Source organism: Corvus kubaryi, unplaced genomic scaffold, assembly GCF_017639235.1.
Source record: "Corvus kubaryi isolate FWS band 111438036 unplaced genomic scaffold, C.kubaryi_AGA036_p1.0 37396, whole genome shotgun sequence".
Taxonomy (NCBI): Eukaryota; Metazoa; Chordata; class Aves; order Passeriformes; family Corvidae; genus Corvus; species Corvus kubaryi.
Window position 1 is genome coordinate 1503084 of NW_024581135.1, and position 27949 is coordinate 1531032.

General features: G+C 42.7%; 1 protein-coding gene across 2 annotated transcripts; it reads right to left on the reverse strand.

Moving 5' to 3' along the window:
- Positions 1-62: 62 nt before the first annotated feature.
- On the reverse strand, positions 63-27801 carry RIF1 (replication timing regulatory factor 1). 2 transcript variants are annotated; one of them, XM_042040356.1, is made up of 35 exons: positions 27637-27801; positions 26282-26360; positions 25448-25544; positions 23886-24016; positions 23367-23461; positions 21528-21717; positions 20744-20836; positions 20521-20659; positions 19445-19596; positions 18678-18798; positions 17290-17463; positions 16917-17027; positions 16615-16677; positions 15830-15930; positions 15516-15602; positions 14756-14829; positions 14455-14635; positions 13347-13454; positions 12924-13073; positions 11532-11631; positions 10599-10863; positions 9529-9571; positions 9043-9245; positions 8770-8869; positions 8279-8422; positions 7803-7945; positions 7003-7092; positions 6870-6924; positions 3491-6235; positions 2931-3062; positions 2571-2648; positions 2361-2476; positions 1914-2067; positions 1537-1645; positions 63-1254 (listed from the first exon to the last, which is right to left on the reverse strand). In XM_042040356.1, the coding sequence occupies exons 1-35, from the start codon at positions 27762-27764 to the stop codon at positions 1034-1036; spliced, it is 6972 nt and encodes a 2323-aa protein (XP_041896290.1). In that variant the 5' UTR covers positions 27765-27801; the 3' UTR covers positions 63-1033. The 2 variants fall into 2 exon arrangements, with proteins under 2 accessions (XP_041896290.1, XP_041896291.1); XM_042040357.1 differs by lacking the exon at positions 2571-2648.
- Positions 27802-27949: the final 148 nt, after the last annotated feature.

Sequence of the window (27949 nt, forward strand, 5' to 3'; positions counted from 1 at the left end):
CACATTTGAGAGGAAGCTGAAGAGAGAAAAAAACCAGAACCACCAAACCACAAAGCCATGAACAAGTTTGGGAACTATTTGCTCTTTTATTTGCCCATGTAAAAGTTCTAAAACCACCTGCAGCAGTTCATTTCAATAAACATCCATCTGGATAGCTACAGTACAATATATACAGATCAGAATTCCAGAGGAAAACCCGGGAATTCTGGCTGAAGGTCTCCAAGAAGCAGCAATGCAGTCCATGCAATTAGAACTCCATAAATTATTACCCAACATCTGCTGTGAGTCTGTACACAATATACAAAGAGCTCTTGTCCAATCCATCCATTTCCTCATGGAAAAAAGTCTTTCCACAAGGAGAACTGCTGCCAGCAAAGGACATGGGTCAAAGCCTGGGAGGCTTTGCAGAGTCTTTCTCCTGTACAAGCACATTTGCTTAGAACTCCTTAGTCTGAGTCGTACAAAAATACATGGAAAAATAGATCCAGTACAAATCCCAGGCTCCTGCTGTAAGGAATTAAGCCCAGCTTACCTCACGTGTGCTGTCAAAGTCTCAGCAGCTCCAAAGGAAGCAGCTGGGGCAGGAGGGGAGCAGAGCTGCCAGCTCCAGCTCTTACCCCACAGCAAGAGTTTGCAGCAGTAAGAACACTTTGGATTTGAAAAAATAATTTAATTACTCTGTTGGTTTGGTTTTCACAGTCTTTGCTATTGCACAGCTTTGTCAGGTTTTCTTTCACTGCCTGAAAGAAAGATGCATAGCAATCCAATACAAACACCTCTGCCAGGGAGGAAACAGTCCCACAGATCAGGGGGGAAAAACAACCAACCAAAAAAAAAAAAAAAATCTCCAAAAGGAAAAAAACAAACAACCAACCAAAAAGAAAAAAAAAAAAAAGAATGACTTTATGGAGGTGTTTAAAAAAATCTCCTATAGCACAAAATGCAGAATTTAAGGAGTAACTGAGCAGTAAGGAAAACAAGTGGGGGGAAAAGTGTTGGAACAAACTCCTCCTTACTGAGCTGTGGGCAGCAGCTACTTGGGGCCCTCGTGGGGAGGGGACTGCCAGCGGGACTGCAGGTTCCTCAGGATGCACGAGGCCATCCCTGCCAGCTTCTCCTGCATCTCAAACAGCTGCCTGCCAGAATATCCATGGAGATCTTCGGAGCTCAGCTGAGCAGCCAGAGCCTGGATCTGCCCCAGGAGATCTGCTGGGGGCTGCTCGCTGCTGTTGGTGGTGGCTGCGTCGACCAAATCTGTAAGGAGGGAAAGGAGAGAAGTGGAGGAAAATCCAGCAGAATTCCAGCTGCTTTTGTACAAAGTAACATCCTCAAGCAGCCTACAAAGTATTTATTCCACAGGACCCAGCAAAGGCAGTCCATGCTACCCTTCCTTAGGGTGAGTTTTGCTGGGTTTGATCGTGATTGTAACAATAAAACTAAACTCAAAATAAAAGGATGAGGTGTTCCCACCAGGAGAGAATGAAGACAAGACAGAAGAACCCTCCAAGTCCCAAGCAAAAAGCCACCAGCAGGTACCTGCTGCAAGTTTTTCCTCATCTCCACAGAGAGATTTCTCCTCCACATTATTTCCAGGCTTTTCAGCATCTTCAGGCACTGTGCTTTCCTCCAACACTCGAGATTTCACCTGGGCATTTTTTGGAGAGAGAAAACATTTTCGAAGTGAAAAAACTCATTAAATTACATGGTGAGATATATTTTAGCCTCATAATCCAATCACTATTCCTGTTAATAATAATAATTTAACCAGCTCATCTGTATCTTGAATTTGTGGTACTGAGACAAGCAGGGATTAGGTTTCAAAGTGTTACTTTTCATGACGGAAAAAACACATAGTTCCTCCTGCAGTTAATTACATCAGTATTGGCTTCGTGGGTGCTAAAATTCAATTTTACCTGTTGCTCGTGGTATCCTTTCAGAGCTCTTTTGACATTGGAGACTTTGGGAGAGCGGATGGGGAGAGTTTTGATTTCCAAAGCTGTCAGAGTGCTCAGGTCTCCCACGGTCTTGATGTTCTTGGCTCGGATGAGCTGCCCCAGGCCCCTGGCACTGCAGCAGGGGAGGGAAAATGGGTTATTGGCAGAGAATCAGGGAATATCCCAAGCTGGAAGGGACCCACAGGATCATCAATCCAACTCCTGGCCCTGCACAAAGTCTCCATCCCTGGGGAGCTTTTCAGTCTTCAAAAAAGTACCTGAAGAATTCCAGAAGAGTCAAGTCTCTCCCTCACCAAACCAACCCTACTCTTTTTAAAGAATTCTGGTTAAAATTCTGGTTTTGTAGGTTCAGTAAGAATTCGGTTTCTACTGAAATGCCACCTTCAAAAGCAACAAGCCACTCACCAGATGTTGGATGTGATCTGAGGTAAAATGACATCCACGGGAGCTTTGCAGCCAGCCAAGGCAGGATACACAAATTCCGAAGGGCATGGCAGAGATTCCTTGGCCATTTCTGTGATCTGGGATAACACAGGGGAAGTATTAAATTAACTGTCACACACTGAATAGAGTGAAAAAAAATAGAAGAGAAACATGAACCAAAGCACTTCTTACTAAACACTTCTTTGAGCTCTTAAATTTAAGGGTACGAGATCCTGGGGACAGAAATCCTTTGGTTGGAGTGGTAATGTGCTGGATAGAAAAAGAGGAAAAAAATATCTCAGGGTGGTAGGAATTCAGTTAAAAGTAGGAATTCAGTTAATAGTTAGATTTTAGCTCCTGAAACCTCAGAGTTCACTTGAGTTCAGAGTAACAGAACGAGTCAGGCTAAAGCAGTTTTGATATTTACACTTCTGATCCTCATCTCTTACAACTGTGTGTAACTGACTACAGACATGCACTAAAACCATGCTACTCATGTAAATACATGAATGCTTGGGACACACATAATATTGTAACAGAATTTCCCCTGACCTGCATGTTAGAGAGGGTTTTAAGACTTCTGGAAGAGGGTGAGGAATGGGATCTGATGACAGGACTCCTCCTGTCGATGTCATCTGCCAGGCCCTCCTGAAAAATGGGATTTGCAAAGGAGACTCGGCGGATCTGAGGAGGAGAGAAGGAGGTTTTAGAGTGGGAACTGAACCCAGCACAGCCTGGTGAAGTCTGAGGAGACAAAAAAATTCAGTTTGGAATCACTGAAGTTCTTGAACGATATAGGAAATATTTCAGCCAAGGACAGACTGGAAGGACTCCCAAAGGAATCTCAACATGCACATGGATGACCCTGAGGATGCTGATCCTGGCTTTGCAGTGATCCAGGCAGAACAGACTCTGGTGCTCTGTTTCAAAATAAAACCCCTCACCCAACCCCTCACAACGCAAATCTGTCAGTGCTGGCACATTCCAAACCCAAACGTCACCTTTTCTCTAAGGCTACTCACAGTGGAAACCAGTAACTCAATGTATCTGGAACTATTACAGTTACCCCATCCCAGTTCTGAACCCAGTATCACGCAATTCCCGCTGGATACCTTATTAGCAGGTGACAGGGAGTCATCCTCCTGGTTCCTTTTGACCCCTCTCTTCAGAATGCTGGTGGATGGGGAGGCTGAGGGGGACCATGTGCAGCGAGCCTGGAGGCTGGTGGGGCTTTCAGTCACCTGCACTGAGGGGTCCCCTTCCACCTTCAGAGGGGAATCCACACTCATATTTTCCAAGGCCACGTTTTCAGCCACTTCTATTTCAGTTTCCAACGGTTCCTCCTTCACCTCTTCATCTGCAACACCACAAGTTTCTCCTGCAGTGTTCTCAGCTTCTCCTTTATCCTCCTGATTTCCCTCTAGCTCCTTCATCTCTTTTTCCTCAGGTTTGCTGTCAGCATTCAGTTCCTGGGGCACCTCTTCGAGTTGTCCATTTTCATTTATTTCTTCCTTTTCTGCAGCTGCTGGTTCTTCCCCTTGGTCCCCTGAGTCCAGGCAGCTCTCCCTGGGCTCTCCTGGAGCACTCTCAGGCAGAACCTGTTCTGTTTCCTCCTTCAGCTCAGCAGGTTCCTTTATTTCCTCTATGGAGTCAGTGGTTTCACCTGCTGAACCCTCTGGATTCTCCTCCACCACCACACTGCTGCCCTGCAGGTTATCCACAGAAATTCCCTGGCTTTCCATGCTGAAGGTGCTGGGTTCCTTGGGAGGGTGCAATGGAGTGCTCATTGCACAAGGAGCCAGGGCCAAGCTCTCCTCCAAATCTGAGTGACCAGAAACATTCACAGGTGTCTCAACTGGGGTGGTCTGGGGCTCCTCCAGCTCAGTTTTCTCCTTTTTTAATTCCATGAACTTGAATTCAGTCACCTGCTGCTTTGGCTTTTTAAAGCAGCAATCACAGCTCTTGATTTTTTTCACCCTTTTGCTTCTCTTGCTTGGACACTCAGGGCTTTGCAGAGAGGAGGGCTCAGCACCTGAAACATTTGCTGCTGGTGCACAGTCCCCTGTGCTGGTTTGCTTCTCCTCCTGCTGGTTTTCCTCTGCTGCTCTCCCATCCTGGTCAGACACACAGGAGCTGCTCAGTGACTCCATGGAAGCATCACCCTTGTTTTGCTCCAGGCTGGTGTCCTGAAGAGCACCGGGACTCTCAGAGCTGCCAGACCCTACAGCTTTTCCAGCAGCTGCAGGAATTACCTGGATTTCCAGGCCACCTGGTTCAGCTGTCACTGCAGCACCTGTGCTGACCTCAGGTTCATCTTTAGTTGCTTCCAGTGAATTCTTAGTTTCATTCCCTTGGGGAGACACCTCAAGGCTCTGGCTCCCTGGCTGTCCCTCTTTCACTTTACCCTCAAGAGAATTGCTTCTACTCCTCACTTTTATGTGTTTTTTCTTCTTCGTGCTGCCCTCCTTGGCCTCAGAGCTGTCGGCCTCGGAGTTTTCTATGCTGGAGAGCAAACCTTGGGAAGATCTCCTGGTGTGGTACCGTGGGCGCTCCACCACCTTCTGCCCTGCTGTGCTGAGGCTGGCCTGAGCTTCCCCCTCAGCCCTGGGGGAATCCTCTGCCCTCCTGCCACCTCTGCTCCCATCCTCATCCAGGCCCCGGGAAGCAGGAGAGTCCTTGGAGCTCCAGTCCTCTGCCACTCTCTCAGGCTGGCTGCCCTCTTTTGTGATTTCTGTTGTTTTCCCAGGAATTCCTTTCTGCTTTTGGGATCCATCACCTTTACCCTGTGACAGCTTCTTCTGCCCAGCCTTCTCCTCCTCTTTCCTCCTGTCTCTCTTTGGGAGCCCATCCTCCTTCTCCTGGCTCCCTGAGGAGCTCTCCACAGTCTCTGAGCGTCTCCTGGAGGAACGCCGGAGCTGCTTCTGGTGAGGGGACACCTGTGGCACCTGGCTGTCATCCCCTGGGGCCTGCTCAGAGCAGCTGGTGGTGTCTGGGGGGGTGTTTTCCTTCGAGTCCATGTCCAGTGCCTGGGCCTTTTCCACTTCTGCGATTGTATCCTCGGCTTTTTTGATGTCTGCTTCCGCGGAGTGCAGAGCCTGGGACTGGCTCAGGAGGACATGCTCCACGTCCTCCCCTGCAAAGCACAGCTCAGCACTGCTTTCCAGGCTGTCAGAGGCCAGGGACTCCTCTGACCTGCTCAGGAGCTTGGATTTGTTCCCTTGCAGCTCCATTCTGCTCTGCCGGCGCGTCACCCTGCGGATCGCCGTAACCCCCACATCAGCCTTGGGATTTGGAGGGTTTTTATTTTCCTCTCCAGATTTCTCTGCTTTAGCACTGGCCTTGCTGCCACTGGTGTTTTCCTGTGCCCCAGCAGCACTCCCAGAGAGCTCTAACATAGAGTTCAGTGGGGCTGGGCTGAAGGGCCTGTTCTCTGCAGCCCCGAATTTCTCCAGGGTGATGAAGGACTGGCGCCGGCTCACGGGCTGGGGGGTGCCAGAGATGATGTCGCTGGAAGCTGAGCTGTTGCTGACATTTGAGGTGTTCTCCTTCCCTGCTGAGGCCTCCCGAGAAGCTGCTTCCTCAGAACTTGTGTCTAGGCCCTCTCCAATGGATGTTTCCTCTGGAATCATCTCAGCTATCTCATTTTTGGACTCCTCCTCGCTGTTGCTGACATTTGAGGTGCTCTCCTTCCCCGCTGAGGCCTCCTCGGAAGCTGCTTCCATAGCACTTGTCTCCAATCCCTCTCCAACTGATGTTTCCTCTGGGATCATCTCAGCTGTCTCATTTTTGGACTCGCCCTTGTTGTTGCAGGCTGGGCTCTCCTCTGACTGACATCCTTCACTCCCTGCGTTTTCCTCCTGTCCCAAAAATATAAACAGCAAAATATTTGTCCTAGGAATATAATGAAATAGTTGTACTCGTCCTGTGAACAGAATATTCAAATACAGTTCTGGTGTAGCAGAAAACAACACACCCACAAGGCTTTTCTAACCACCCTTCCTTCAAATTATTTATTATCTGCTGGTAGTTATAAAAGACACTTTTTTTTAAAAAAACATTTAATCCCAAAACAAAGAACTCCAAAAAATGTGTTAAGTTTTGCCAGAGATATGAATAAACTTGCTACTAACCCAGTTTTTATTAAAAGCTTGTATTTTACCCAGTCTGACTGGCACTACAGTCAGCACAGCAGTTGTTCAGCCAGTTCCTCCCCAAAAGGAATTTAGGATTTAATGGTTTTTACGCCAATAAAATATTGTGACAGCACAGGCACATGAGTGATCAGAAACTGCTCACATAAATCCTCCCATTTTGAAATCAAATACCCAGTGACTGGGCCTGCCAGGTATAAATGATAGAAAGCAGAACACAGCACTGCAATGGTGTGAAACTTCCTCTCACCTGGTGCTGAGAATGGAAAAAAGTCACAAAAAAGTCACGTTGTGGTAGAAACTCTGGTACCTTAATCACCATCAGACAATGGGAAATTACCTGAGGTTGGTTTGCAGTGTCTTCTTTGGCATTTTCTACTGAAGGTGGTACTTCCCTAAAAGAGAATGACTGGAATCAGCGTTGGTGCAAAAGGAGACACCTGCAGGGACCAGAACTGGGCACTTTTACTTACAAAGAATCTTCCTGGCTCTGAGTGTACTGGGAAAATGAGGTGGTGTCCTGTGATGCATCCAAGTTGTTGTACATGGCAGGAATATCAACTCTGGAACAAAATCAGGAATGGGATGTCAGACTCTTCTTTGAAATTCATTATCTCTGTATTTTAAGGCCACTATTTTCAGCTGCATTAAATCTTTATTTTTGGGGAATAAAAGCTGTGATTGGGATCCCACTGAAAAAGAATTCATCAACACCTGACTACCCAAACCAGAGGAGTTCCAGCCACACAAGTCCTCCTCACACTGCTTTTGATGCCTAAGCACAAAAACCACTCCAATATTATTTTCTCACATTAAAAAGAGGATCATTCTAAAGATCCCTTTGCAATTAAGATGAGTCTGGGAATATCCTAACTCCTGACATGCTGCTGGCTCAAGATTTTTCTTTACATTTAGGAGTCCTTTCCTCAGATTGTTTTACCCAATCCTTTCATTTCCATGATTTATGAAAAATGACACCTTTTATTTCACACTGCGAGTCACGAAGTAAAAATCTAAACCCCAAATTCTCAAACTCCAAACAGACTAGAGAGAGTGCATTTAATCAAAATAGGAAACACAATTGCAAGAATAATTTGGTTGCTTCAAAACAGCAAAGCAAGGAACTCTCTTAGCTTTAAACTTAGTAACTCTTATGGAAGAACAAGACTCAATTACCTGTGGTAGTTGTGAGAAACAGGCACTGAAGTTAAGTCAAGCTCAGCTACCCAATGAATGACATTTCACATTAAGTTTAAAACAGTAACAGACAGACCTCTTTGACCTTAGCACTTCTTTTTGATGTTCTGTCAATATTCTTGGTTTTGTTTCGGGAGGAATAAACACAAAATCAACAGATTTCTCCTCTTCCAGAAGCGTCTCACTTGTAGTCTTAGGAGATGAAAATTCTAGTTTCAACTGCAGAAAGATAAAAAACCCAAACCCTGGGTTAGGAACAAGAGAGGAACTGAAAATCAGGAATTCCTGAAGGAACAGATCCTGTGAGGGATTTGCCAACCCCAAAACCCACCAAGACCCGAATCTGTCACAACCTCCAGCCAGAGTGAGGGCTGAGGTTTTTATCTCCCATCCTCCCACCCAGCCTGACCCCTCCCCAAAACTTGGAATATTAAATCAGAGTGTGATGGGCAGCTGAAGTTGCAAAAGAAGTATTTCAGCATCCCCAAACTCAGGATTTTGTCCTGAAGATCCTGGATTTGGTTCCAGGGCACCTCTCTGGGAACACTCTACCTTTGCAGGTGTTGCTTGCACGTTGCTGGACTTGTCTTTGCCATCATTTTTTGGTTCACTCGTCTGTGCCAATATCGAATCTCGTTTCTGTCCCACCTTCACCTCCATTCCACTGATCTTTGCATCCAGCTGGGAATTCTCCATCTATTCAAATAAAAACACAACGAATGCACTGTGTGAAGAAACTCCAAGCTCACAAAACCCACCCTGTGTTAATTTCTAGAATAAAACCATCCCTCATTCCCAAATCTCCTCTAAATTATGTAGAGGACAACCTAAAAAATTAATTATTTCAAATAAATTCACAGAACCCAAAATTTGCAATGCAGGAAGTGCTAAGAACCATCTGAGTCTTCTGACTAACCCAGCACAGTTTATCATTCTAAACATGAAGCCAGTGCAGGTCAATCATATTAAAAATCCCAAGTGACTTTTCACTCCCTGCTGAGCAATTCCCATGAAATCCCTGTTGGGGTCAACAGAATATTTACCGTGTCAGAGAAGGGGCCACTGCACTCCTCAGACATCTCAATGCTTTCAAAACCAGGCAGCAGCAGAGGGATTTTCTTTTTGGCTTGGCTTAACACAGATCTGCTCAACAACAACAACAAAAAATTATATTTATGGGAGGGGGAAAAGGTGCAGAAAAAGAGCAGCAGCTTGGAACAAAAAGATCCCCCAGCTTGCACAAGGACTCAGAATGATACAAGACAACTTGAGAGCTCTTCCTGGAAAGATATAAATAATAAAAACCTGTTTCTTACTTTAATTCCTCGGGGTAAGTCAGAGAGGAGGTCTTGGCAAAGGTGGAGTTCCAGAGCTGGGCACACTGGTGGCGGATCTGTTTGTTCCTGTGCTGGAAGCCCACGCAGAGCACGGGGCAGAGCTGCTGCAGGAGCTCAGTGTCACAGGAGCCCGGGCAGTGACACTGCAGGCACTGCAGGATCTCTGCCAGCAGCTTCTCAAGCTCAGGGAGAACAAAAAACAGGGGGTTTTTAATCTAACTTTTCACATAAAGTTTGCAATATTTGAATTTAAAGCTTATTTAAAAGTTTTTTATTATAAACAACTTGGAATGTCACAGCACATAAAAGTCCAAGAGCTGATTGCTCCTCCCCTCAAAAATAAAGAATTTAAAAATTAAATCTCTACCCTCATCACATTTTGTATTTTTTTTAATACAGGAGGAATGGCAGAACTCTGGTGTCCCCCATTTTCCCCAAGCCCAGTGATTTCTGTAGCAAATTTACCTTGCTGTTAAGGTTGCTGTAGACTTTGGGTACCTCAGGGAGCCTGCCAAAACAAATGAAATAAATTCCTATTTTGCTATTTCATTTATCCCAAGCACCAAAATTTCACACATCATCCATTCAAGCACTGCACACTTGTTTTAGTGAGCAACTTGATGGAATCACTTTGTGAAATGAGCCTCAATTGGGGGATTAAACAATTTCCTGATGGAGTTTCCCAGATTATCCTATCAATTCCATGGATATGCTGACTTTAGAAGAAATTAAAGCAAATGTCAGTAGTAATTAGTACAAATTTAGAATTAAAGCTTTAACTTTTAATTGCCTTCTTAATGCTCTCCCCAAACACATTTCCCAGGCCCCATAAATATTTGCATTAAAAAGCTGAAATATTTGCTTTAAAATACTGAAGCACCACTAAGCAATTCCATAAACTGAGCAATTCCAGAGAAATAAATACATTCCATATACATAAATCCTTAGGTACAATTATCCAGAAAAATGTGAGGAAACTGCATTCAGTAACTCATTTTATACACCTGTGTCCTCCAAGCTGAACAGGTTCCCAAATTTTTATTTGCTCTCACATGTGTTCCTTCAAAAATATTTATCCAACTTCTCCTTTTTCTAAATCTTAAAAAAATGATGCTCAGAGAAGAAAAAAAACAACAACTTTTCCATTTTCATGAATAAATCCAAGGAAAACTATGCTCAAGAAAAAAGCACCAAGCCAAGTTTTTCTCAGTATTTCCTTCTGCTTAAAAATGAAAAATTATGCTTTGAGGGTGCATCAAGTAATTATCATTTATTTCCTAGAAAATTTTATGCAGTGCCCACTAGAAAATAAATTTCTATTAATAAGTATCTTCCCTCCAAGGAAAATTCCCAGTAGGTGGAAACCAAACCTTTCAGCCTTGCAGAGATGCCAACACAGTCCCTCTGAAGAGATAAAAATGTGAAATATGGAGCTTTTTTGAAGCCCTGCAAACCCCCGAGCTCCATCCCACACAACTACAGAGCACCCAGAGTACTCCCCACACCAAAATCCCACCCAGCCTTCCAATACTCACTTGGTTTTTTCATAGAACACTGCCAAGGGCTTGGAAAAAATGGCAAATGTGGTGCCAATGAGTGAAGGCAGCGAGATGTGGCTGATGATGGTGTGGAGAGCAGCCAGGAGGGAAGGTCCCACGGAAATCAGGGATTCTGAATGGGTTTCTTTGGAGCTGAACTCATGGAAAGAGTTCAGGAGCATCAGCAGGAGCTTGAAGAGAGAGGCAAGCTTGCCAAGGGGCTCCTTTTTCTTCTTAGCCCAATCTGTGGGTGTCTGGGGAGCTAATATTCAAAAATTCAGTTAAAAAATCCATTTTTTCCTTAACCAACATGCCTGACAATAGAACACAGCTGAACACTGAGTCTGCACGAGAGGCAGAACTTCGATCCCCAAACTAAATCTATCTATAAATAGTTTAAGAATTTATTTAACAAATTAAAGACATTCTTAATGCATAATTTTATCTGATTTCTATTCTTCTCATTTATATTTACGGCTGGTCAGACTCTGCTTTTAAGGTTTTAATGCCTACTTGAAAAGAAACAGCAACCACTCCTCAGATACCACCTGATACACAAATTCTGGAACACTGAACAGGAGGGAAGGAGAAATATAAATTTTTATTAGTTTATTTATTTGGAAGTGAAGTTTACATTATGTTTTTCCTCATTAGCATTTCCAATTAAAGCATTTCATTCCTTCAGTAGCCCAACACTACATTTTACTACTTTAACAAATTCCCATGAAGCAGAAAAATTTTAATTACCTTTTTACTGAATTATGCTTTTTTGGAAATTATTTCTTCAGCTTTAGCAGTTTTAAGTGGGAATAGGAAACAAAACAAAGAATATTTTATGCACAATGACCCTTTGTCTTCTGCTATACTCTTAATTTTTAAGCAACTCTTGAAGCCACACACAGAAACCCCCAAATCCAAGTGTTTCCTTACATCTAGTTTTTGGCTGGAATTTAGTTCCATAGGGTGCAAAGTTGATGCAGTCCACCATGACTGACACAAGGTGGGTGAGGCCTTCCAGCATGAAAAACATCTGAGGAGGAAACAGAGATCATCAGAAACAGAAATCAACCAGCAGAAACAAAAAACCAACCCTCAGAAACAAAAAACCCACCCTCAGCAGAGCTCAAAAGAGAAAAACTACAGAAAAAACCACATTGGATGTTCAGGACAGCAAAGAAATAATTTTTAATTAAAGGTGGATGAAATTGTTCTGCATGATCAGGTCAGACTGATAAAATTCCATTTTCAGTACACACATTTAAACGGCTGAGGATGAGCTTCCCATTCTAATAAATAAGATATAAATACAGTGTCTAAAGCAGCAAACAGTGACAGGCAGCTGGGAGGTCAGATTTAAGATACATCAATTAAATTAAGTTTCAAGGGTCACTGTGTGCTCAAAGACAAAGCCTGGTTGCCAGAAAAGCCTTTACAGGCACAACAATTAAGTTGCCATTACAGTCAAAGCACAATTAATTTTTAGTGCATGAAGATGATCAAAATTAATTTTTTTCTCCCTCAATCCATCCAAATCCTCCTATATATGGCCAAACTTGCTTTATAAGGAACACTGATACTGTGAGCTAAAAAGAAGTTTCAATATAACTTCACACTGAACTCTTAAACTGTTCAAGTTTTGCCTGTTTAGTAATTACTGATTTTTGAAAGTGATGTTTATCAGCAGCAGTATCCAAGGTAAGTTATAATGATGCAATCCTCTAATTCCAGGTTTTCAAATCTCTTTTTTTTCTCTTGTTTCTTTCACAGTGTTTTTTCATGAATGAACTTTAAGCATGAAGGATTTTATATCCCAAAGTTAATGTTAAACCCCTTCCCCTTGTGGTGTAGGTCTGGGAACAGGCAATTCCAGTAACAAGAGGCTGATTCTTTCAAAATCTCTCTCTTGTATACAGCTTTAGAAGTAAAATCCTTGAATTTCAGTGTACAAGGCTGATGGTTCCATGTTTCTCCTCCTTCCTAATTGCAGTGCCTGGGTTTGTGGTATTTGTTAATCCCACCTATAAACACATTTCACCTGCACAAATCCCATTTACCACCATGATGACACTCATTAATCACTATTATTAATTAGTCAAAAGACAAATCTAAAGTCTGCTTAACTATTTGAATATTTAAAGCTTTATAATTAATTTTACTCCCTTCTTTCATTTGTCTACCACCTCCTGTCAGCAAAAAGAATTCTTAAAGCTTAAAGTCTCACCCAAACCACCCCACGCTACAGAAATCACTCCGTTAGAATTTACAACACGTTCTTATATATCATTTAGAAGAGATTTGCTAAATTGTATGTTTTATACTCACTACTGGAGTTTCACCTTCTAGCCCAGATATTATTTTGGCACAAATTTCTTCACAGCACAGGTTTTCTTCTGCTGTTGCAACTAGAGCAGCACAGCGAGCAAAAGCTCGGTACAGGTCTGACCACGTGCGCAACAAGGATTTCAAAGTTGGCTGTCACAGAGAAAGAGAGAAAAAGCTCATAGATATCAATATCTGTGCACAGAGAAAAGTTGATTTATTTTTTCTTCTTCTGTCAAAAGCCAGGTCGTTCTTTAGGGTTTTAAGTTGGAGGTTTAGGGTTTTAAATCTGTGGTGCAGTGTAGGTACACCATGGTAGCGAAGTCAGCCCTGAGAGTTCAGAGATTTTATAAACCCCACCTTGTTCTTAATTAATTTTATGCATTTGGTGGGATTAATTTTATATAAATTAATTTTATGCATTACCTGTGGGAATCCCTGAGCAGGGAAGATGTGGGATACTGGCAGCAACAAAGCACTGTACACAGCACTGAAGTTGTGCTCCAAGGCATCCCCCTGGTTCACCTCGTTAGTCTGCAACAAGAACAGTTTTCTGATTAATGAAGCTGCAAAATTGGGATGACGAGTAAGGCTGCTCCTGATTCACTGTAATAAGCACAGCTTGAAATCAGATATTCTGTTCAAGAGTTCAAGAGGATCCTGCTACCAAAGGATAAAAAGCTCTGTTTCTAAATGCCAAAGTAACTTCATTCCAAGAATAAAACCCATCTGTTAGGAAAGGCCTCAGGTACTCCCACTTCCTTCAGCTGCAGTGATGACAACACTTAGAGAATCATGGAATGGTTTGGGCTGGAAGGGATCTTAAAGCCCATCTCATTCCAACCCCTGCCCATCTCATTCCACACCTTCCACTACCCCAGGGTGCTCCAAGCCCCAATGTCCAACCCGGCCTTGGACACTTCCAGGGATCCAGGGGCAGCCACAGCTGCTCTGGGAATTCCAGCCCAGCCCCTCCCCACCCTCCCAGCCAGGAATTCCTTCCCAATATCCCATCCATCGCTGCCCTCTGGCAGTGGGAAGCCATTCCCTGTGTCTGTCACTACATGATGCTGTAGTCACAGCACCTAAAACGTTCTTCATAAATTCTATGAATTTTAGGTCTAATGACTAATGAGGATTAATTAGTTCAGCAACTCCTACATCACAGCCAATGTATTTCTAGTAAATAAGCTGCAAAACCTCTTAAATATTACAGTTTATATGGTTCTCATTACACTAAAGACATCTAACATGAGTAAAACTCTGGTCTAATTACATCCTGAACACCCCAATCTGGGATTTATTTTATTTTCACACCAAGCAAACAAACCCATGGTATTTGAAAGTTAACAGCTTCTGGAGGGAAGCTTTCCATGGTTTTTTAACAGCAGGATTATGCCAAGCTATCTGATTTCACTATCACTTCAAGACACATAATTCCTAAAAAACCATTAAGATAAATGCTCAGCACAAAGTTCTCCTGTGGGCTTCTGGGGTGGGGAAGAGAACCAAAAGCCACTGATTAATTAATTACCTGATTAATCCACTCAGTCAGAGGATTAACAACAATACTCCACATTCTCCAGAGGTGCTCCTTGTTCCCCACCTGCTTTGCACTCTGGTCAATGACACAGATCACAGACTCACTGAAAGCCAGGGCCGAGGTGGGCCCAGACAGGACATAACCCACCAGAGTTTCCAGAATCACAAAGAATCTGGGGAAGGAAATTCCACAGGTAAGAGATTTTTTTTTTTTCCCCAGCTGAAATCAGAGGAAAAAACAACTTGTGTGGTATTTTCTAAGGGATGCTTAATATCCACAAGGCTCCACGTACCTCTCATCTGTCACACAGCATTCCAAGAGGTTATTATGGAAAGGCAGCTGGATTAAGAACAAAGCTGGAGTTCCCTTGGAAGAGAAATTTAAAAGGTTCAAACAGCACTGATCACATGAAATAGGTGCCTCACTTACACAAGTAAGTATAAACTCTATTTAACTCTGAGTCAGAAATTCACAATTATTAGAAGTTGTCAAAAATTATCAATTCAAAATCAAAATGAGAGGGGAAAGCTGGAAACCTGAAGCTGCTGCCAGATCCTGGGATTTGCCGATTTCCAGGCTGCAGCAAGAGATCTTTTGGATGACTTCTGCTCAAATCTACCACAAATATTTCATGTTTGCTAGTGTTAAAGAGTATTTAACAAAATGTATTTAATATCTGCCAATTAAAACTTCCAACTAGGAGCACACTCCTTCCTACTCAGTCTGCTCCTCTCCAAACAAACATTCCCCCAAATTCAGCATCATTTCAGCCTTTTTTCCACAGGGTTATTTTTGTGATTATTTTCTAAATATTTTATTATCTGTTCCTCCCCTCTGATGCAGCACAGGGAACACAGCACATGATATTCACAAATGAGTATCAGCCCTTTTTCTGCAGCAATTTCAGGGTTCAGTTCATTAATTAGAGACAGTTAAATTACTCCTCAGAAGTGAGGCCTGGAAACAAAGTCTGCATTCTGGAACATGAAATAATTTCACTTCCTAATACATTTTTTAGCATAAATAAAGTCCCAGAATTAATTCAGACTTACATTTAAAAGATCCATATCAGCAACCTGATAAGCTGGTGATCCCAATACTTTTGGAGGCAACTCCTTGACAGTGATGTCAATGAGGGACTAAGTAGGGGAAAAGAAAAAAAAAAAAATACATGTAAATACATTTTTTCTGAGGGTTTAAATATTTTAAGCAACACCACAAATAAAAGCAAAATTCAAACAATTCCCTTCAGTAAAAACAAATAAAAATTCCACCAAGAAGTCTCCAAACTGTTTTTTGAAGCATAAGAGAAGCATGTACCCAATTCTGCTGCTAAATCTGAAAATGTTTTTAAGGAAAAACTTACCAGTATTTTCTGCACAGGAAGAGAATTTGATCTCACAGTGTTTTTTAAGGCCTGGAGTAACATGGTCAGTATTTCTGAGCCTTGCTTTTCTTTCTTGTTTCCTGGAATAAAGAACATTTCCAGTCAGAGCAGAACAAAGCAATGGCCACTGAGCATCATTAGAACTTCTAGTGCAAGAGCAAAAAAATTCTGGGTATATTTGTAAACATTTACCAAATACTTCAGAGATTCAGGTGCCAATTCTGCTCATAACATAACTGAAATTCCAAAGTTTAAATAAAAACCTCCAAGTTTAATTAGTAAATGGAAACACCTTTGTTTCATTAAGGACTTAAATTTTGATACACTTCAAGTTGTGGAATTTTGTATTCATCCCAAGAACACCTCTTCATTTGCAGTTAGATTTTCAATACAGAAGTTTTCATTATTAAGAATATTCTGGACTCTCAAAGCCTTTTGGATAAAGGACATTTTTTAAATAGGAAACAACTTTTACACATCTGCAGACAGTACAGTTTACTAAGAAGAAAAATGAAGGATGCAGAAAAAAAGGCACCAGAGTCAAAAACCTTGAGTAATCCACTAAATGTTTCCATTCCTCAATACTAAAGACCTGAGGTGGGGTTGTTTTCCTTTTGAAATTGCTTTAAAATAAAACAAAATTATTGATTCAGACTAAATCCAAGCAATGAAGCATCAACAATTTATGGTCCAGTTAAAAAAAAAAAACCAAAACACCTCTGACTGGTGAGCAATGACAAATTAAAGAAAATGCCACTTTTTACCTGCTTCAATTGCTGTTTTTACATATCCATTTATGTCCTTCCAGATAACATTCAGTAAACAATCTGCAAGGTAACAATGGATTTATTCAGTTTGCAACAAAAATATTCCACAAAATTGCAGCTAAAACCCAAACTGTGTTAAAGGACAGATTGTGATTTAGGCCAAACTCAAGTTTGCAATGCAAGTCAGACCAGTTCTACTTCATGTAACATCAGGACATTACACAAAGTGCTGATTTCTCACGTTTCCCTTGCCCCCTTATTTCCCAGGAAATATTTCAATTGCATCACTGAGTTCTTACCAGGAACTTCTTTTCCAACTGCAATAAAGCCATCCTGAACAGCATTTATCAGAGTGCTGGCATGCTTACAAAAAAAAGAAGGGCTACTGATCAGTGGGTACTGGAGAGGCTCTACAAGAACAAAAAAACATATTCCATAAACTTGTTACTTTGCTGTTTACTGGGAAAATAAGCCTAAAAAATAATCAAGTGTACGTGTACTTACAGCATTTAACATGAAAACAACTTATCTTAAAGAGGATTTATTAAACCATCTTTAATTTTTATTAAACAGTTTTAAATGTTTAAAACATTTCAATAGACAAAATGGGAGATAATGCAAATATTTTTTAATATAAATAAATAAATAAATAAATAAATAAACCTCATATACCTAAACTAAGAACCAGTTTGTTTTGCTTAGCAAAATCCACAACTTGTGGTCCCATGAGGAAGTGGAGCAGCATTTCAATTCCCAGGAGCTGGATGGAAGGGAACAGCACCACTCCTGCTGTGCTGGTGTTCAGGGCCATCCTGGGCGTGCCTGGGCTCACAAACGGGAAAGGACCTGAGGGAGGGACAAAAGTCACAGTTCCTCACAATTCCAGGGAAAGGGAACATCCACCAGCCCCAAATCTCCCAGGAAAAGGACAAGTCATTGAGCAGTGCTGCCTGAAAGGCACCTCTGGCAGCCAGGTATCTCAGGTAAGTGGAGTTTGCCATCACAGCCACACCCAGGTGTTTTCAAAGTATAAATTATCTGCCCAAAACTGCAAACTCTGGGACACCAAACTTTATGTTGGCCACACAGATCTCCATGGAAGCTGTGGTTACGTGGTCACTGAACTCTTGTTGTGTGACTCTGCTGCTACAGAACAGTTTCCATTGGAAATTGTCACCTGGAGCACAAATTGAAGAGGCCTTGGCAAAACATTTTGACCAATTCAGTTGTGATCTCACAGGACTAAGATGAACCTTTTAAAGAAGGGAACACAGGAAACTCCCCACATCCAGGACATCACTGAGGCTCCTAATTACTAGGAGTAATTACTAGGAGGTAGTCTAGAGTGGCACAAGTCATGGATGCCAAGCTTGCAGAAAGGGAAGAAAAAGCAGGAGTCCCTCATTGGCTATTTAGAAATAAAGCTCAAATAGATGTGGTTTCACGTGTATTTAAAGTATTAAAATTACTGATGGATCATCATCACTGGGTAGGTTTAGATGGGGTATTGGGAAGGAATTCCTGGCTGTCAGGGTGGGAAGGCCCCGGCACAGGTTCCCCATCCCTGGCAGTGCCCAAGGCCAGGCTGGACAGGGCTTGGAGCACCCTGGGGTAGTGGAAGGTGTCCCTGCCCAGGGCAGGGGGTGGATTGGGATGAGCTTTAAGCTCCCTTTCACCCCAAACCATTCCAAGATTTTATTCTATTCAGGCGAAACTAAAAATGCTACAGAAATAAAAGGACATATATAAAAATAGCACATATATGAAAAAATAAATTTCAACCCAAAGTTCCTTTGCAACAGAGAACACAATTCAGGACATTAAAACTGGTCCTCACACTGTGATTGGCACAACTTTTTAAACTTTAAATACTGACTGGAACAGCCTCGTTTTACCCAGTATAAATCAGTACCTCTGAGCCCTGCAGCAACCATGCAGGAAAAGCACTGTTCTCAAGAATGGTAATTATAAATGAAAAAGCATGAACACCATAAACAGAACAGACAAATCTCTGCATCTGAAATGCAGCTGGAAATGCCAACAGGTTGATGTTTCAATACCTGATTTCTGCCCAGGGGTTGCTGAGCCCAAGCTGGGGTTGCTTGGCAGGCGTGAGGGCGTTCCTGGGAATGCAGCAGCAGGATCCACACTCAGGGTGCTTTGGATTAATGGGATACAAACCTGCAGAGAGATCCCAGCTCAGGGCAAACAGCTACAACACATGCAAGCCTTAAACCACACATTTCAAATATCACAGACTGGGCTGTTCACAAATCAAGAGTTTCTGGGTATTTATAATGAATTAGAAATGTCTAATTAAACAAAAATTCCTGTTAGATGCAGTACAGTTGGATCATCCTAAGAAAATACTTTTCTCTCCCTTTACTCCTATCTTGAAGATTAATTTAATGAAATCCAGGTGTTGGATTCCACTTACAATGTGACTAGAAATGAAACACCTGGGTCATTTTTCCTTCTATCTTCCTCAGTATTTATGGTCTTTTCCTCAGTTTTCCTACGCCAGCCTTTTCCAAGCACACCCTTTCTTGGTGAAAGGACAAACCAGCCCTTATTTAACACGTTGATAATCCCTGATGGCACTCAGGGGAGATTTTCAGAGATGCTCACAGGACATTCCCACAGGCTCTCCAATATTTTGGGAATGCAAATCCCAAATATTCCTTCTGTACAATCTGTAAGTCACATGAGTGAAAACTGGTTCCCTGAGGCAGTTTGTATTTCAGTAACAAACCAGATGAGAATGAAGCAGGGACTGAGCTGCACCCCCCACCCAGGCTGAGGGATCAGGGCTGCTCTCAGCTGTTACCTGTTCAAAGTTTGAAGGCAGGTGAGGTCCCAGTCTCATCAGTAAATACCACCACACCTCCAGTTTGGTCAGTGCCAGAGCCTCTGTCCTCACATGGATGGAGCTCAGGGGCTGCATCAGCAGTTTCAGCCTTTTAGCACTGCACAGGATGTCTGGGAGACCAAAGAGGTGCATTTTAAGCAATATAAATAATTAAATCACAGGACAGCAACATTTGATTAAACCATTATGCTTTTTTCTAATATATTTTAGCTTCCAATTCAATTACTGGCAATCTGTAAAACTCAAACACAGCAGCCTTTCAGACTGTCTTACTGCTCTAATTATTATCTAGAATAACTCTGGAAAAATCAAGTCTTTCTTTTCAATACCAAGACTGAAATGAAATTTTCTGAATTCCAACCTGAGCCTGCTTGAGCAGGGAGGTCAGGCCAGGTGACCCAACCTGACCCATTTTGGGATTCTGTGATGAACAGGAAGAAATTCCCTCCTGCTCGCTCTGTTAGCTCCCATCTGCCCCAGGAAAAGGAAAACCAAACAGTTTTCCTTTCAGAACACCAAGCAGCACAACCAAGGTAAAAAATACTGCTCTGACACAAGCTAGACGTAAAACTTGTCCAGATCTAGGTTCGACCTTTAAAACAACTTTTTTTAACACTTCTGGAATCCTGAAGCATTGCCCTTGTCCAGTTAACCCACACCATCCGAAATAAAATATACAGAATGTTTTATTCTCCATTTCATTGCTGTTTGGATCAATTAAAGCATTACAAAACACGATTTACTAATTTTATTCTATTTCTACCAGCCTCAGCAGAACAATTAGGATAGAACAAATGATCCAACTATCACCTTGCCTTAAAAAGAAAACAAAACAAGGAAAAAAAAACAACGAAGAAAGCCAAACCTTGAATTTTATCTGTTTCAACACACCATGTGTATGTACACACCAACATTATGTGCACACCCAGTGGTATCTACCAGAGCACTGACCACTAACACAGTATTTTTTTCCAGTTATGTATTAAAGCAGGCAAAACAATTCAGGTTAATTTTTATTTCTTTTTTAAATCTACCTGGATTTAGAGCAAAATTATCAATGAGGCTCTTCCATGCAATGAAGGCAATTTTCTTCACCACTGGGGAGCCACTGCGGAATCCCAGCTCCTCCAGCTGCAGCAGGGAGTTGATGAAGCTGCCACTGCGATGCAGAGTCTGAGGAGGAAGAAATTGAGAATTAAGAGATTTCTGCTGGTAAAAACTCCTTTTCTACAGATTCTTGGCTGTCTTTCTGCTTACCTTTCCAAGCAATCTCACAAACAGGGGCCACAGTTTTAACACAAAGGTCTCGTTTTTTGTAGAAAACAATTTCTGAAGTTCGGAAATTAATTTCTGCAGACAGAAAGAAACAGAATTTCTACAAGAAATATATTTAAAATATTCTAAAAACTATACACTCATACCAATGTCTAGGGACACAACCAACCTGTTTCTACATCAGAAGGATTTCACTCTGTACCACAGAGCATTTGCTACCACCTGATTCTCTTTTCAGTTGAAATTTATGGTTGTTATTCTGATGGTAGCAACCAACAAATCAAAATCCATTTCCTAAAATGTTTGCATTTTCTGCAACTCTAAAATCAAAACACACTCTGACCCCAAACACCACCTTGCTTGTTTGGGTTTTCTGGTTTTTCAGCAGGGAAAAAGGCAAAAGAAAGAAGCCAAGCAAGTCCATAGTCCTGGAAGTGCAGGGGAACATGAAAAGCTTCACCAACACCACCAAGGGGCTGCTGCTGAACAGGATGGGGAATCTGAATGGACAATGCTGAGTATCCTTTGCTTTCTTGCCTCCATCTCCACTCTCAGGCCTCCCAATTCTGTCTCCTACCCAGGCACCACCGTTTTGCAGTGGTCCTGTACTTAACACTGCTATTAAAGGAATTTTTCCATTAAAACCTCTGCCATCAAGAAGCTGCTGGCAATGCACAGGAACTCAAATCAATGCCCCCCACCCACCCAACCCCCCCAGTTCCTCCTGCTGCTGCCTCTGGCCCAAAGGCCCAGCACTGCCACTCACTGTGGTCATCAGGTGCTCGGTGACAGCTGCCACCTCCTGCTGCTTCTGCAGGAGCAGTGGCATTCCCATCTCCAGGGCAGTGGCACCTCTTAACTGCACTTTGTGAGCTGAGTGGACAACCAGGGGGATGATCAGCTTTGCCCACCTCACAGCCTCTTCTCCCATCTGGGCTGGAGTTTGCTCCATTAAGCTGGATCCAAAAAAACCAACAAACCCCAAAAATAGGGATTACAGATCAGCAAGACTGCTCAGGCACTCAAATTATCTTTCTATCATTAATAAATCCTCTAATTCAATCTGTGATTTTATAGGAAACCATTCCAAACTTTTAAATCAACTGTATTTTGACATTTTATTAAAAACTGCAAAGCTCAGGTGTTATTTCAGATAAACCTCTCCAAAAGAACAATAAACTGACTTTAGAGCTGTCCTTTCTGTTTCATCACAACAATTTGGGCAACGGAGCCGAGAGCCTGACAGGAATGCACCAGGAATGCCCACAGAAAGTCTACACAGCAGCCATCCCTGGGTGTTCCCAGCAGCCCAGACAGCTCCCCCACAGCTGGGAACAACTCCCACCTGTTTTGGGAACATCTCAAGCCAGGTTTGCACAGACTCCATGAACACTGGCCTGGTCAGAGCTCTGATTTTATCCTCCTATTCCTGAGCTGTTGGAGCACACCATGACAAACAATTCCGGATTTTTTTACCATCCCACACACACCAAAAAACCTGGCAGAAATGGGAATACCTGGCATACATTCAAACCAGCCTGTATCTAGAAATCCTGGAACTTTGTCAAGTGTCCCCTTTGACCCAGCAAAGTCACAGCCCCATCCCTACAGTTTATGGAGAATTTGCTGCACACTAAGGAAAATTGCTGCCTTTCAAGTCATTTTATTAAAGCCACTACACTTTTTAAAAGCACTCTTTAAAAGAACTATTTCACTTTCACGTAGATTTGCAGCTCAAACCAGATGCCAGAAGTTGAGGAGCATACTTAAACAAGAGTAAAGCTACAAGCTCAACATATTTACAAAGATAAAATTTGAATATTCTAGTTCTGCTGACCAAAACAATGTGCTCACAGTGACAGTCCTAAAAAGTCACCTTTGGAGTTAGACAGGAATCACAACAGTGTTATGGGAAACATTGCACTAAAATGTGTTGCCAAGGGGATATTTTTAAATAAACCCCCAAATAATGGCAGAGAATTTCTCAACCAGGCAGGTTCTGGAAACAAAATGAACACGACTTGGGAAGCACAGGTGAGACTTGGGAAATAATTCCTAAAAAGCCATTAAAAATGAAAGCAAGGCTTTCCTCTGAACATTGTCTGATTTCTGTATGTCATTATTAAGGTGATCTTTTGCAGTTATAATGCACAAGTGGTGCACAGTGCAGCTGCTCCCACGCACTGCCCAGCAGTTCCCCAGTTCCCATCTGGGCACGATGCCATATTCCATGGAATATCCCCTGCTCACTTGGGATCAGCTGTCCCAGCTGTGTCCCCTCCCAGCTCCTGTGTCCCCACTGGTGGGGTGAGAAGCTGCCAAGACCTTGACTTAAAGCAAACACTGCTCAGCAGTAACTAAAACACAAACTAATGTTGTGTGATCAACATTATTCCCATCCCAAACCCAAACCACAGCACTCAGCAATCACCTCTAGCCCAGTCAAAACCAGGACAACACTGGAGGAAAACAATCTTTAACATATTAAACAACTCAAGGAGCATTAAAATTTTTTTTCTTTAGCATATTTTGTGCCACTAAGGTTTTGTATGAAGAGTTTCCCCCTCAAATTAAGGATGACAAGTGAATACTGCAGAGCACTCACCGTATAATAACATTAAGTGCTTCATATTCAACCACAACAGACTGAACTTCTCCTTTAGTCAGGATTGTTTCCAGGGTCGAGAGAATACTGGACACCTGAGGAAACAAGAGAAGAGCAGAGTGAGCACCTAGATACAAATAATTCCATGAGGAGCTGCAATTAGGCATTTCATTTTTCATTGTGTTTGGATTATGCCAGGTCTCGTTTTAAACTGCAATATTCATAACCTTTCTCCTCTGTGCTGTTTCACTGCTTTCTAATACAACTGCTCACACTGCAGCTTTCTCCCTCAAGGAAAGCAATAATTACTGGCTCAGGTTTTCCAAGAATTCATACTTGGCTGTCAGATTTGATGGGAAATAGCCTTCAGATTCAAAAGCTACTGAGTGGAGAGTGACCAAGGATTTGCCTTGGCCACCAGAAAAAAAAGAGAAGAAACTCACCTCTTTTTAAACAATTTCTTAAGCCTCCTCTCTGTGAGAAATGAGGCGCCAGAAAATGAAAAATGAAGAAACTCACCTCCTTTTTCACAATTTCTGGAGGAAATGCCTGCTTAGAGATGACCCAAAGTGCCCGAGTGCGAGTGTTTTTGTCTGAGGATTTCACAGCAACGCTGTTCACTGCTGACAGCAGGTCCTGGATTTCAGTGGCTGAAAGCAGAACACACAAACCCTCAAATCCTGTTCATTACAGGCCAGGTCATTCTGCTCACTTAACATTGCCCAGGGTCCATTGTCTTCAGCATTACTTTGGAGCACTTTCTCTCCCAATTAAGTAGCCAAAAAGCTGAAAATATATTAATATATAAATACTAGTACTGTTGTACATCTGGATTACCTTTATAAGAATCCATAAAATTAGAAGACAACTTTAGTTAAATACACCAGAACTACAGAATAAGTATTTAATTCTTGAAAACTTCTTGGATTTTAAGTGAATTTAGCAGCACTTTGGTCAATCTCACTGCTATATTGACATAAATTCACATTAGGGCCTACAAGAGGTTTTATTATTAAAGGTGGTAAAATTGTAGCTTATTACATAAAAATTAACGAGCTTAATATAGAACTTACATCCAGCTAGGAACACAGATGGAGAAATCATGAGTTCCTTTAAAATTCAAGGCTAATAAAGTCTGATTTACTACAAATCTGCACTTTGTGGGTGAACGATCTCACAATCAGAGAAATGTAAGGACACATTCACTCTTCTCCCCAGTCAAATGTACACACAAAGGTACAGGAGCTGCTTGTCCTCCCTCCCTCCCCATTGTTTTCAGGGCTTTGTGGTTCCTGGAGCCTGACATTCTCTAACAAAATTATAATTTATCAACAGATTAAAAAAATGAGTTATGGGAGGAAAAAAAAGACACCACATAGACATTATTAGAGATGCCTCATTCTCACAGGAAATCAGGGGAAATTTTGAATAATAGGAAAGCAGAAGACACTGAAAAAATTGAGTAGGAGAACCAAAAGAACCAGTTTCAAACAGGAAAAATGCCCTCTCCCCTGTTACCAAAACCCTGTGGTTTTACCTCGAGACAAAGCCTCAAGTTTTTAGCAACAAAACCTTTGTTGAAAGGGATTTAGTACTTTCTAGGAATGCAGGTCATAAGATTTTGGATTACTTCAGATTAATTTGAAATATTTTGGGCTGGACTAGATGACCTTTAATGGTCTCTTCCAACTCAAACCACTCAATGGTTTGATGGAACCACCAGAAATCTCCAAGTAAAAGCTGGAACACATGGAAAAGCACTATTGTGCACGCCCAAACCCTAAAAATAGGCTCTTCACTCTTTTCCCACGTGAACATTTCTTTTTGATCACTAATTCCACACAACTAATTACTGTACTAATTGCTACCAAAGCATTTAATGAAACTAGGAGTTAGTACAACAGAATCAGTGTGAGAGCATGAAAAAGTATCACCAGACTTGTGTACAAGATGTAATTAATGAACTGATCATACTGCTCATATAAAAGACAAAACCTGGTCAAAATTAAAATAAATGCCAAGATAGGCATAAAGAAAGAACTCTGATGTATATATTTATACTCACAGGTTGCTTTGCTTACCAGATAATTCAGCTGTGTTATTTGAATTAAAAGTGCAGAATCCCAAGGCCTGCAATGCTGCATTACTGAGCTCCAAGTTTGGACTAGAAATGTGTGCCTGGAAAAAAAAAACCAAACCCACAGAATCTCAGGTTAGAAAAATAGCTGAGAAGTACTGAGTTTATTGTCTGAACACCAACACTGCTGGGAAGCTGACAAAAGCAAACACTTGGTGAAAAATGCACCCATGTAGGAAATCCTCCCTGAATTCCATACATGGCAAATCAATAAAACACTCTGAGGTACTGAAAGCATTTTTGCTCTCAGTAATTCAGACATCTTTACTGAAGTAAATCCTAAACATCCCAAGTTCTCCACCTTGGCTATGTATGTTATGTTCTATCACTTGACCCTCCAGTTGTTTTTAAACTTCTAAAACAAAAGGGAACAATGGCTAAAAACAATCTTTACATTAATCCTTAAAAAAACCTTGATGCTTACTGCATATTCTGAATTCTGAAGTGTTTCTAAGGCAGCTATCTCTTCTGGCTGGAAGATTAGATTTGACTGTGCAATACTGCCTGAACACACCCAAGACCCTGCATTTTATTTTTTCTTGCAGTGATTCCTCATCACAGGGAAGATCTATTTTGCCAAAAACCCCCTTCCTACTCTATCACTACCCTGCATTCCTATTAAAAATTGGACTCCATGATCTAGGATGTCTTTCCCAACCTTAATGAATCTGTGACTCTACAAATGAATTCAAATCTGTTTTTCAATGCCCACTGACCTTGTCCACCAAAATACATCTTTGTTCATTGAAGTGTAGAGAACTGACTGGAAAAACCATACCTTAAACACCTTGCAGAGTTGAGGGAAGTGTTTCCTGACATCTGCGGCGAATGCTTTGCCTCCTTCACCAGTCAAGCGACTGTAAGGAGAGGAAGGGAAAACAAACAATATTTACAGGTTAAACACTTTGTAACTGACTTAACATTCAATTTCTCACACACAGCGGTGAGCTTTCTTGAAAGAAATTGACACAACACTGAAGGAGCTAAAGAGCAAAAATGCCACCACATGGTCTGACCCAGCAGCAAAATCCTGTGTTAGAGCACAAAGTGAGCAATGACTCGTTTTCTGCTTATAGAACATCTACACAAACATTAAGGGCTTTCACTTTTTGGTCAGCTTCTAGAAAGCATTAACAGCTAACAGGCAAGCTTTAAATGACTGCTGAAAATCGGATAAACAGAAACACAGGAGCTGAAAAAGCACATTCCTTATAAGCAGTTCCAGAATGCAGGCTCCCCACTGCAGGAAAATCCTTGTTTGACAACCAGCAAGGATGACTTTGCACATATGTGAGGAACATCCCTGCAGGAGAGCCGTAATTACCCCATAAAACGTAAATTATCAGTTTCTTACAGCAAAACCCAAACCGTGCTAACTTCAGTCATCCAGGACAACCTGAGAAACCTGTTGCTGCTTAATACTTACATCAGGACTTTTTTTGCTGTCAGTTATTTCTAGAAACCTGTAAAATCTGGTATCTGAGTAGCTACAGCTTTAAAAGCCACTGCAGAACTAAGGGCAGGAACTCAAGGGAGACACGGAGAGCAAGAGCTCGTGCCTTTGCACATGATAAAATCGGAACGATGCACGTACAGGCACAACCTCATGGGCAAGAAGCACCTTCCAGAAAGAAATGCAATTAAAACAAGGCACGATCGCTCCGAAACCCGAAAAACACAACTAAAAACTTCACTCTTCCAAACATAAAGCTGCAACGCAGTTCCTTTTTTTTGGCATTAAAAGAAAGTTATTATTTCCCAACATTCCTTCAGCCACCTCTGATGATTCCCCAAGAAATCCAGGAGGGGAGAAAGGCTCTGGGATGCGTAGACCCTACAGCGATGCACTCCTTCCTCCCTCCTCTTCCTCTCCTTCCCTCACTCCTCCCTCCCTTCCCTCTTCCTTCCTCCTCTCCCTCCCCCCAGACCCGCGTGTCTCCCGCGGTCTCCCCCGCGGCCACGCCGTCCCCAGCCCTGCCTCCCTGATCCCAGCCGGGGCAGCACCTCCCCCCTCCGATCGCCCTCCCGGCTCTCCCCCTTCCCACGCCCGGCCCAGCCCGGCCGGCCCGAGCCCTCAGGCCGCCCGCTCCCCTCCCCTCCCCTCCGGCAGCGTGCGCGTCCCCCCGCGCTCACCTGACGATGGTGAGGTGCGCGTCCGTCAGCTCTCCCGGCGGGGCGGCGGGGTCGCCCAGGGTGTGGAGCAGCGGGCCGAGGCTGGAGCCGGCGCCGGGCGCGGCGGGATCGGGGCCCGGAGCGCTCATGGCGCTGCCGCCTCCCCCCAGCGCGGCCGCCCCTCAGCGCCGCGCGCCTCCCGCGCTAAGATGGCGGCGCGCGCGGGCCCGGCGGCGCGCGGGTCCGGGCCAATGGGAGCGCGGCCCGGAGATTCCCGCGCCCCGCGGCAGCCCCGCCCCCCGCCGGTGATTGGCGGAGGCGCGGCGGGAAGGGC

Excerpts from the sequence above, each read along its gene's own strand:
- RIF1 (XM_042040356.1), bottom strand. The coding sequence starts at position 27,764 with ATGAGCGCTCCGGGCCCCGATCCCGCCGCGCCCGGCGCCGGCTCCAGC. Across the intron at positions 20,837-21,527 it reads CCGAGCACCTGATGACCACA|AAATTAATTTCCGAACTTCA; the intron begins GTGAGTGGCAGT and ends TTCTGTCTGCAG. Across the intron at positions 14,636-14,755 it reads TGCTGTGTGACAGATGAGAG|ATTCTTTGTGATTCTGGAAA; the intron begins GTACGTGGAGCC and ends TTCCTTCCCCAG.